General features: G+C 47.2%; 1 protein-coding gene across 2 annotated transcripts; it reads left to right on the top strand.

The window, feature by feature from the left end:
- Positions 1–1,112: 1,112 nt before the first annotated feature.
- Positions 1,113–10,446, top strand: LOC121512719 (FYN-binding protein 1). Of its 2 annotated transcripts, none has more exons than XM_041792123.1 (12): positions 1,113–1,162; positions 5,493–5,652; positions 6,220–6,358; positions 6,442–6,473; positions 6,558–6,642; positions 6,782–6,816; positions 7,410–7,479; positions 8,260–8,334; positions 8,463–8,479; positions 8,649–8,703; positions 9,147–9,265; positions 9,629–10,446. In XM_041792123.1, the coding sequence occupies exons 1-11, from the start codon at positions 1,145–1,147 to the stop codon at positions 9,247–9,249; spliced, it is 789 nt and encodes a 262-aa protein (XP_041648057.1). In that variant the 5' UTR covers positions 1,113–1,144; the 3' UTR covers positions 9,250–9,265; positions 9,629–10,446. The 2 variants fall into 2 exon arrangements, with proteins under 2 accessions (XP_041648057.1, XP_041648056.1); XM_041792122.1 differs by having other exon boundaries at positions 9,626–10,446.
- The last annotated feature ends 1,483 nt before the right edge of the window (positions 10,447–11,929 follow it).

The raw sequence follows: 11,929 nt of genomic DNA, 5'->3' as shown, positions 1-11,929 counted from the left end.
ATCCAGGTGTGATACCTGAACCATCCAGGTGTGGTACCTGAACCATCCAGGTGTGGTACCTGAACCATCCAGGTGTGGTACCTGAACCACCCAGGTGTGGTACCTGAACCATCCAGGTGTGGTACCTGAACCATCCAGGTGTGATACCTGAACCATCCAGGTGTGGTACCTGAACCATCCAGGTGTGATACCTGAATCATCCAGGTGTGATACCTGAATCATCCAGGTGTGGTACCTGAATCATCCAGGTGTGGTACCTGAACCATCCAGATGTGATACCTGAACCACCCAGGTGTGGTACCTGAACCACCCAGGTGTGATACCTGAATCATCCAGATGTGATACCTGAACCATCTAGGTGTGGTACCTGAATCATCCAGGTGTGGTACCTGAATCATCCAGGTGTAATATTTTAATCATCCAGGTGTAGTACCTGATCTGTCCAGGTGACTCCAGGAGTCTGCCTGTATCAGTGGAAAACTTCACATTCTGATTTTGTGTCTGGGGTGTGAACCAGGTTTGGATATCAGCTGATTTTTCTGGGTTCTTTCCAAGGATCAAATCCTCCAGTTATTCTTTTGTCTGTCTCAAACCATGAACATCAAGTAAAGCTATAATTACCAGATTTATTTTATTTTATTTTATTCCACACTGATCAAACTATTTCACATCTTTTGTTCCTGTGTTGTCCACAGATCCCTACGCTGAGGCTCTACAGGAAACGGTAAGAACACAATCTAAAGACGATTGTTTTCTCTTTAAGAGTGTTCCTATCAGCTCTAGATTGCTGTGATTAAGGAGGATCCAGCTTTATCTGTTCTCTGTTGTTTATAGAATGAAGAGAAAGGCAAGACGGGCCGGTTTGGCAAGTAAGGACTCATTTATGGCCCCCCTTCCTTCTGGTCTCCCCTCCAGAGTCTGATCTGCTTCACTCCCAGAGCGTCACAGTCAAACCAGTGAATTCCTCCACTGTTATCTCTGCAGGAACGATAAGAAAGCAGCAGCAGTAGCAGCAGACGGGCCGGACGAGAAGGAGCTGAAGAAGAAGGAGAAGCAGCGTCTGGAGAAGGAGAAGAAAGAGCAGAAAGAGAAACAGGAGAGGGAGAAAAAGGAGCAGAAGGAGAGGGAGAAAAAGGAGAGCGAGATGAAGAAGAAATTCAAAGTGAGTGATGTTATTTTGACAGAACAGAGCGAGGGTGGGGTCTACGTCCTGGCATTCAAACCAGTCTGGATTCATTCCTGGAGCTGAACGACATGCCGCTGCTCTCAGGAATCTGAGTAAACACGGCTTCATTGTTGGGGAGATTTCTGACACACAAGTCTGAGAAGAGGCTTTGATTTATGACTGTAGCTGCAGAGAGGTATCAGCAGGAAGGAGACTTTATCCAGGATCCAGCAGGGTCAGATTATCTTTACTCAGAGTTAGTTTATCCTGAAGGTTAGTACTGCAGCTCCCTGCAGCCACAGTGATATAAAATAAGTCCATCAGTGCTCCTGAATGTCTCATTTACCTTTAAAAACTCACAGACAGCTCAGTCTTATCAAACACTTTCTCTTTCAGCTCCTCATCCACTCTGTATTTCTATTACTGCTTCATCACATCAGACACATTTGGAAATGTTTTGACCTTTCGCTGATATTTGTGTTATTTCATTACAGTTGGAAAAAATTTATTAAGTTTAGCATTTATGCAGGACAGAGAGGTCGAATGCCCAGATGAGATCAGCTGATCTCACCCCAGCCTCCTCCTTTACAGACTAAAGCTTCACCTCCTCCACCCCAGCCTCCTCCTTTACAGACTAAAGCTTCACCTCCTCCACCCCAGCCTCCTCCTTTACAGACTAAAGCTTCACCTCCTCCACCCCAGCCTCCTCCTTTACAGACTAAAGCTTCACCTCCTCCACCCCAGCCTCCTCCTTTACAGACTAAAGCTGCACCTCCTCCACCCCAGCCTCCTCCTTTATAGACCAAAGCTTCACCTCCTCCACCCCAGCCTCCTCCTTTATAGACCAAAGCTTCACCTCCTCCACCCCAGCCTCCTCCTTTATAGACTAAAGCTGCACCTCCTCCACCCCGGCCTTCTCCTTTATAGACTAAAGCTCCACCTCCTCCACCCCGGCCTCCTCCTTTATAGACCAAAGCTTCACCTCCTCCACCCCAGCCTCCTCCTTTATAGACTAAAGCTCCACCTCCTCCACCCAGGCCTCCTCCTTTACAGACCAAAGCTTCACCTCCTCCACCCCAGCCTCCTCCTTTATAGACCAAAGCTTCACCTCCTCCACCCCAGCCTCCTCCTTTATAGACTAAAGCTCCACCTCCTCCACCCAGGCCTCCTCCTTTACAGACCAAAGCTTCACCTCCTCCACCCCAGCCTCCTCCTTTATAGACTAAAGCTTCACCTCCTCCACCCCAGCCTCCTCCTTTATAGACTAAAGCTTCACCTCCTCCACCCCAGCCTCCTCCTTTATAGACTAAAGCTTCACCTCCTCCACCCCAGCCTCCTCCTTTATAGACTAAAGCTCCACCTCCTCCACCCCAGCCTCCTCCTTTACAGACTAAAGCTTCACCTCCTCCACCCCAGCCTCCTCCTTTACAGACTAAAGCTCCACCTCCTCCACCCCAGCCTCCTCCTTTATAGACTAAAGCTTCACCTCCTCCACCCCAGCCTCCTCCTTTACAGACTAAAGCTTCACCTCCTCCACCCCAGCCTCCTCCTTTACAGACTAAAGCTTCACCTCCTCCACCCCAGCCTCCTCCTTTACAGACTAAAGCTTCACCTCCTCCACCCCAGCCTCCTCCTTTACAGACTAAAGCTGCACCTCCTCCACCCCAGCCTCCTCCTTTATAGACCACCTCCTCCACCCCAGCCTCCTCCTTTATAGACTAAAGCTTCACCTCCTCCACCCCAGCCTCCTCCTTTATAGACTAAAGCTGCACCTCCTCCACCCCGGCCTTCTCCTTTATAGACTAAAGCTTCACCTCCTCCAGCCCAGCCTCCTCATTTATAGACCAAAGCTTCACCTCCTCCACCCAAGCCTCCTGCTTTATAGACTAAAGCTCCACCTCCTCCACCCCAGCCTCCTCCTTTATAGACCAAAGCTTCACCTCCTCCAGCCCAGCCTCCTCATTTATAGACCAAAGCTTCACCTCCTCCACCCCAGCCTCCTGCTTTATAGACTAAAGCTCCACCTCCTCCACCCCAGCCTCCTCCTTTATAGACCAAAGCTTCACCTCCTCCACCCCAGCCTCCTGCTTTATAGACTAAAGCTCCACCTCCTCCACCCCAGCCTCCTCCTTTATAGACTAAAGCTTCACCTCCTCCACCCCAGCCTCCTCCTTTATAGACTAAAGCTTCACCTCCTCCACCCCAGCCTCCTCCTTTATAGACTAAAGCTCCACCTCCTCCACCCCAGCCTCCTCCTTTACAGACTAAAGCTTCACCTCCTCCACCCCAGCCTCCTCCTTTACAGACTAAAGCTCCACCTCCTCCACCCCAGCCTCCTCCTTTATAGACTAAAGCTCCACCTCCTCCACCCCAGCCTCCTCCTTTATAGACTAAAGCTCCACCTCCTCCACCCCAGCCTTCTCCTTTATAGACTAAAGCTCCACCTCCTCCACCCCAGCCTCCTCCTTTACAGACTAAAGCTTCACCTCCTCCACCCCAGCCTCCTCCTTTACAGACTAAAGCTCCACCTCCTCCACCCCAGCCTCCTCCTTTATAGACTAAAGCTCCACCTCCTCCACCCCAGCCTCCTCCTTTATAGACTAAAGCTCCACCTCCTCCACCCCAGCCTTCTCCTTTATAGACTAAAGCTCCACCTCCTCCACCCCAGCCTTCTCCTTTACAGACCAAAGCTTCACCTCCTCCACCCCAGCCTCCTCCTTTATAGACTAAAGCGTCACCTCCTCCACCCCAGCCTCCTCCTTTACAGACCAAAGCTTCACCTCCTCCACCCCAGCCTCCTCCTTTATAGACCAAAGCTCCACCTCCTCCACCCCAGCCTCCTCCTTTATAGACCAAAGCTTCACCTCCTCCACCGCAGCCTCCTCCTTTATAGACTAAAGCGTCACCTCCTCCACCCCAGCCTCCTCCTTTATAGACTAAAGCTGCACCTCCTCCACCCCGGCCTTCTCCTTTATAGACTAAAGCTCCACCTCCTCCACCCCGGCCTCCTCCTTTATAGACCAAAGCTTCACCTCCTCCACCCCAGCCTCCTCCTTTATAGACTAAAGCTCCACCTCCTCCACCCAGGCCTCCTCCTTTACAGACCAAAGCTTCACCTCCTCCACCCCGGCCTCCTCCTTTATAGACCAAAGCTTCACCTCCTCCACCCCAGCCTCCTCCTTTATAGACTAAAGCTCCACCTCCTCCACCCAGGCCTCCTTTACAGACCAAAGCTTCACCTCCTCCACCCCAGCCTCCTCCTTTATAGACTAAAGCTTCACCTCCTCCACCCCAGCCTCCTCCTTTATAGACTAAAGCTTCACCTCCTCCACCCCAGCCTCCTCCTTTATAGACTAAAGCTTCACCTCCTCCACCCCAGCCTCCTCCTTTATAGACTAAAGCTCCACCTCCTCCACCCCAGCCTCCTCCTTTACAGACTAAAGCTTCACCTCCTCCACCCCAGCCTCCTCCTTTACAGACTAAAGCTCCACCTCCTCCACCCCAGCCTCCTCCTTTATAGACTAAAGCTCCACCTCCTCCACCCCAGCCTCCTCCTTTATAGACTAAAGCTCCACCTCCTCCACCCCAGCCTTCTCCTTTATAGACTAAAGCTCCACCTCCTCCACCCCAGCCTCCTCCTTTACAGACTAAAGCTTCACCTCCTCCACCCCAGCCTCCTCCTTTACAGACTAAAGCTCCACCTCCTCCACCCCAGCCTCCTCCTTTATAGACTAAAGCTCCACCTCCTCCACCCCAGCCTCCTCCTTTATAGACTAAAGCTCCACCTCCTCCACCCCAGCCTTCTCCTTTATAGACTAAAGCTCCACCTCCTCCACCCCAGCCTTCTCCTTTACAGACCAAAGCTTCACCTCCTCCACCCCAGCCTCCTCCTTTATAGACTAAAGCCTCCTCCTTTACAGACCAAAGCTTCACCTCCTCCACCCCAGCCTCCTCCTTTATAGACTAAAGCTCCACCTCCTCCACCCCAGCCTCCTCCTTTATAGACCAAAGCTTCACCTCCTCCACCGCAGCCTCCTCCTTTATAGACTAAAGCTCCACCTCCTCCACCCCAGCCTCCTCCTTTATAGACCAAAGCTTCACCTCCTCCACCCCAGCCTCCTCCTTTATAGACTAAAGCGTCACCTCCTCCACCCCAGCCTCCTCCTTTATAGACTAAAGCTTCACCTCCTCCACCCCAGCCTCCTCCTTTATAGACTAAGCTGATAAAAATGTTCCTGAGGACAGCTCTCCTGTCTGCTCAGATGAATTCATATTTAGACTTTCCTAAATAATGCTCATTCTTTTACACTTTTCTACTTTGCCTCAGATCACAGGACAGGAGGATGCCATGTACGAGGCCAAAGTCACCGTGACGAATAAAGGGCGCAAGAACGACCTGCCGGTGAAGAGCGGGGACGTCATCAGCATCATCAGAACTACCAACTGTCCCAAAGGGAAATGGCTGGCCAGAGACAGCAGCAACAACTGTGAGTGACAGTCGACCAAAGCCATTTTACTGTTTATATTTAGAATGCCCAACATGTCCAGTTACCCAACTATTATATCGACATTGAGTCAACAATGCATGAATAAATAAATAAGTAAAACAAATATTATTTCCCTGCACATCATGTTTTCTCTGCCTGCTGTGCGTTCTGCTGCTAAGCTCCTCCACTTGTCTGGAGTACGGTCATTTTGGAGTTTGTTTTTCGGGGGGGGAGGGGAGAGACGAGAAATCCAACAATGATTCCCACTACCAAAAACGTCTTTGTTAGCTGATGTTGTGATTGAAGGTGTTTGACTACTGCTGTGAGAATCAGACTTATGCGTGAATGCTGTACTAAAGAGTGACATGATGCATCACTGAAGTAGGAAGAGACATCCTTCCTCTGTTTCATATCTAGAAATTGGTCTTCTACCAGTGAATAGGGAAACTTTCCAGCAGCTGTGTTGGGATGCAGCAGCAGTTTTCACGCCTCCTCTCTCCACACAGACGAGCAGAGTTAGATCTGTATGGAGCAGGAATGTGGGCTTCATGTGTGTTTGTGTTGCAGACGGGTACGTTGCTGTGGATCATGTGGAGCTGGATATTCAGGAGATGTTGGCGCTGGGGAAGAAGGCTGCAATCAACCGCAAAACCAACAACAACAACAACAACGTGATGGAGCCTGAGGCGACCAGAGCAGGAAGCAGGTGAGTGCTCCTTCAAGTTCATTTTTTATGAACATTTTCAGGTGAAACGATGATTAACCGTTTCATTTCCCTTCTTCTCTCAGAGGTTCCAACCACTACCAGACAGAGGAGATCTGTGAGTAGCTGGCTGATCATTTTCAGGGTTAAAGTTCGCTCTGACGTGGTGGAGCTCTGGTTTGATGAATGTTTGTGTGTTTAGTCACTGATGACAGCGAGGAGTGGACTGGAGATGATGAAGAGCCTCTGACTCCTCCTCCCAACACCACAGATCCTCTCTCTTCACCGTGAGTCAACGTTAGCATGAACGATAATGAGTCATTATCCATGTTTAGCATTTAAAGCTAACCTTGAAAACATCAGCAGCAGAGATGCTAACCTCTGACACTTCCTGTTTTCACGCGGATCTTTTCTTCTGGTCTGCAGAGGTCACTCCAGGACGCTCTCCATGCCAGACATGGGTAAGAGCTCACATACTTCATACTGGTAACACTGGTGATACTGTAGACAGAGGGACAGACTGAAGCCTGAGGTCTTTAAACTCTGTCTTAACAAACTCCAGATCAGAAACAGACACAGAGGCGGGGCCTAACACAGCATGCTGGCGTGGAGTCATATAAGCCACGCCCATAATCATGCACTACTCATATCCTTCTTGCACTAACTGTGGACATTAATTAATTGTGATGAACTCGATTAATCTTGACAGCCATAGTGAAAGCTGATGCAGAGCTAATACATCTAGCATACTATGCTAGTGTATTTGATCTAGAACCATCTTCCTCTCACGCCTCAGCAGCAGACGGACCAATCACATCATCCTGTCACAGACGACTGTCACACAATTTAATCTGATTAATCCTGTTAATCAGGATTAACATCCTGTAAAAAATAGAAAACCAGTGACAGGAGGCATGAGGGTCACAGCCAGCAATCATTAAGACAAACAGAAGAGCTAGGAACAATGTTTACGATGAGGAAAGTCAGTTATTTTAGAAGAAAGAAGGAACGCTAAAATGGTGTCATGTTTATCTACCCTTCTTATGTTGTCAAGGAAACAAAGACCTGAATGTGAACCATCAGCACAGCACCAGCGACCTCAGTCATGAAGGCACACACCACCAGTGAGTCTAACACTGCACTAATAATCAAGTTATTACACAGTTATAACACAGTTATTACACAGTTACTACACGGTTATAACACAGTTATTACACAGTTATAACATAGTTATAACACAGTTATTACACAGTTAAAAAGCAGTTATAACACAGTTATTACACAGTTATTACACAGTTACTACACGGTTATAACAGTTATTAGACAGTTATTACACAGTTATTACACAGTTATAACACAGTTATTACACAGTTATAACACAGTTATTACACAGTTATAACACAGTTATTACACAGTTAAAAAGCAGTTATAACACAGTTATTAGACAGTTATTACACAGTTATTACACAGTTATAACACAGTTATTACACAGTTACTACACGGTTATTACACAGTTATTACACAGTTATTACACAGTTATAACACAGTTATTAGACAGTTACTACACAGTTATAACAAGTTATTACACAGTTATTACACAGGTTTTTACACAGGTTGTTATGCAGGTTATTACACAGTTATTACACAGTTATTACACAGGTTGTTACACAGTTCTTACACAGGTTTTTACACAGCTTGAAATGGTTAAAAGTATTAGTATGTATGATATTACATGCTTATGCATATGCTTTTCTCCATTGTTACATGTGTACTACCACATGTAGAAATGTATGTATGTGTCAATGAATATCCCTCCAGAGGTTAATACATGTGTTTTTTTCATATACATACACACATTAACACACAGCAGCGTGTGAACAATCATCTGGTTTTCTCTCTGTCAGAGCGAGACATGAGGCACTTCAGAAGTTAGCGACATTTTTCCATTCAGCTCCAAAAGCTGCAGAGACGGCTGGAAGGTAGGAGCACAGCTCACACCTGCTTCACATACACACGACAACACCATAATACACAACAACACACACAACAACACACACAACAACACACACATAAGCTCTAATTCCTGTCTTTCCCTCTCCTTCAGCAGCATTGAACCTGAACCAGGTGAGTCAATTATTAAAAACATTTCTAAATCAGATTCTAACGTTGTTTCTGAAGGGAAGATTTAGGGAAATATTTGGTATAATTTAGTCAAATCAACTTAAATATGAATCCTTGATGTCTCTTTATAATTTTAAGTGAAATTTTAATCATTGTCTCTCCGTCCCATCAGCTCCGGCTCCCGTCCTTCCCGTCGTGGGCCCTGTAAAGGAGGAAGTGGCTGCCGTGTGAGTGGGTCCACAGACACACAGGACTAAAAATGTCAAACATGTTGTGTAACCTGCAGACGGACATGTTTTTCTTCCTTTTTAGCTTTAGAGGGCTAGTCTAGCATGAAAAGAGAGCGTGGGGTAGTCAGGCAGAGAAAGGCCACTGTTTCTTTAAAACATTCTTCAGCAGCATCATATTCATGGTTGAGCTCAGGTCACTGGGTTTGTCTGACTAACATGGCTGCACTTCCTGTCTGGTAGTCTGGGCTGTTGGCTGTAGACGGTAATGGCACACGGAACAGAAAGTCTTTCCTGGACGTTAAGACTTCTCCACATCTACAGAGAGATAGTTGTTAGAGCCTCACGACGTCCATCACACTGTTATTGCTGTGTTCACTGATGATGTTCAGCCTGGATGAGTGTGCTTACATCAAGCTTCCCCTGTCCTTCTCCTTCCTCAGACCTGTCGCTGACTCAAACCCCCCAGAGCCGCTCGACTTCGACCAGAGCGATTTATTCATCTTACCGCCTCCCGAGCTGTACGCAGACTTTGCTGTGGAGTAAATATCTGAACACAAAGGTAGGAAGACTCACCTGGAACCTAGGTCAGGTCAGAACCCTGCCTTCCTTCTTCTTCTGTCATTTTCAACCTGGATCAGCCATCGTCAGTAGAAGAGAAAGGCGGTATCTGAAAATCAGCTGTTTCCTCTGCAGAGGTCTTTAAACCAACCAGATACGGTATCTGAAGGTCTTTGGGGCTATGCTTTAGTTCTTAGATGGTTTTGTATGATCATAATCGTTTCTCTAGCGTAAGTGTGCATGTCTTTGAGCAGTTACCATGGTAACATCAGCAGCAATGAATCCCAGATCTCTAAGTAACAGACTCCCTGTTGATCTCTCATCATGGTTTTAATACCGTGTTTATTTTCTGTGTCTTGAGGAGGATCCAGCTGTTAGGGGCCACCTTCTTCACCCTGGGACCGGTGTCTCTCATCAGACTGTGACAGAAACTTTATTCCCCTATAACTTTGACCTTTTGACCTGCTGGCTGCAGAAATGGAGATAAGCAGAGCGAAACCACGAGGGACGGTTCAGCTCAGAGGGACTTTACTGATACCAGGAGGCCTGGAGAGGACTAAGAGACTGATACAGTCCCGGATTCCAAGCCTCTGAGACCAGGACTGCTCCTCTAGAGAATTAGACACTTCACATGTAAATACCTGAGCGTAAGCTCCGTCTAGAGATGGAGAAACACAGAGGACGATTGAGATCAGGAGGGGGTCGTTTTAATCCTGCTTGATTCTTCTAATAACATTCATAATCATTTTTCATCATTTTACCCTGTTAGAGGTCTGATCAGTGTCAGATCAGGGCTATCATCAGTTCTAAAGACTGAATCTTTACCTGAGGGTGCACCCACACTGGGCCCAGCCAGGGCCACCAATGTGGGGAGGGGGGTTTTGGGGCCCGGCCCCATGGGGGGGCTGTGGAGGTCAGCAGAAATGTGCTCTATTAAAACCTGAATCTTCACCATTCTTCTCAGTGACACAAAAACACCTTTAATGTGTCGATGCGTCAGAAGTTGACTCTTCCGTCATGTACCCCCCCCCCCCATCAGTGTGGAGCAGAGCCCAGACCTAAGAGTGGAGAAACTGCAATAAAGCAGAGTGAGCTCACTGGTTTAACATCCAACATCTCTGATATCCATCCAACATCTCTGATATCCAACATCTCTGACATCCAACATCTCTGACATCCAACATCTTTGACATCCAACATCTCTGACATCCAACATCTTTGACATCCATCCTTTCTGACATCCATCCTCTCTGACATCCATCCTTTCTGACATCCATCCTTTCTGACATCCATCCTTTCTGACATCCATCCTCTGTGACATCCGTCCTTTCTGACATCCATCCTCTCTGACATCCATCCTTTCTGATATCCATCCTCTGTGAAATTCATCCTATATGACATCCATCTTCTCTGACATCCATTCTCTTTGACATTCAACATCTCTGACATCCATCCTCTCTGACATCCAACATCTTTGACATCCATCCTCTGTGACATCCATCCTCTCTGACATCCATCCTTTCTGACATCATCCTTTCTGACATCCAACATCTCTGACATCCATCCTCTATGACATCCATCCTTTCTGATGTCCATCCTCTGTGACGTCCATCCTCTGTGACATCCATCCTTTCTGACATCCATCCTCTGTGACATCCATCCTTTCTGACATTCAACATCTCTGACATCCATCCTCTCTGACATCCAACATCTTTGACATCCATCCTCTGTGACATCCATCCTCTCTGACATCCATCCTTTCTGACATCATCCTTTCTGACATCCAACATCTCTGACATCCATCCTCTATGACATCCATCCTTTCTGATGTCCATCCTCTGTGACGTCCATCCTCTGTGACATCCATCCTTTCTGACATCCATCCTCTCTGACATCCATCCTTTCTGACATCCATCCTTTCTGACATCCATCCTTTCTGACATCCATCCTTACTGACATCCATCCTCTGTGACATCCATCCTTTCTGACATCCATCCTCTCTGACACCCATTCTCTGTGTCATTCATCCTTTGTGACATCCATCTTCTCTGACATCCAACATCTCTGACATCCATCCTCTCTGACATCCATCCTCTCTGACATCCATTGTCTTTGACATTCAACATCTCTGACATCCAACATCTCTGACATCCATCCTCTCTGACATCCATCCTTTCTGATGTCCATCCTCTGTGACGTCCATCCTCTGTGACATCCATCCTTTCTGACATCCATCCTTTCTGACATCCAACATCTCTGACATCCAACATCTCTGACATCACACATCTTTTACATCCATCCTTTCTGAAAAATTATCCTCTCTGACATCCAACATCTTTGACATCCATCCTTTCTGACATCCATCCTCTCTGACATCCATCCTTCATGACATCATCCTTTCTGACATCCAACATCTCTGACATCCATCCTTTCTGATGTCCATCCTCTGTGACGTCCATCCTCTGTGACATCCATCCTCTCTGACATCCATCCTTTCTGACATCCATCCTTTCTGACATCATCCTCTGTGAAATCCATCCTTACTGACATCCATCCTCTGTGACATCCATCCTCTGTGACATCCGTCCTTTCTGACATCCATCCTCTCTGACATCCATCCTTTCTGATATCCATCCTCTGTGTCATTCATCCTTTGTGACATCCA

Source organism: Cheilinus undulatus, linkage group 7 (genome assembly GCF_018320785.1).
Source record: "Cheilinus undulatus linkage group 7, ASM1832078v1, whole genome shotgun sequence".
Lineage (NCBI taxonomy): Eukaryota > Metazoa > Chordata > Actinopteri > Labriformes > Labridae > Cheilinus > Cheilinus undulatus.
Note: the sequence above shows the minus strand (reverse complement) of the source record. Positions and strands in the feature narration are given on the sequence as shown.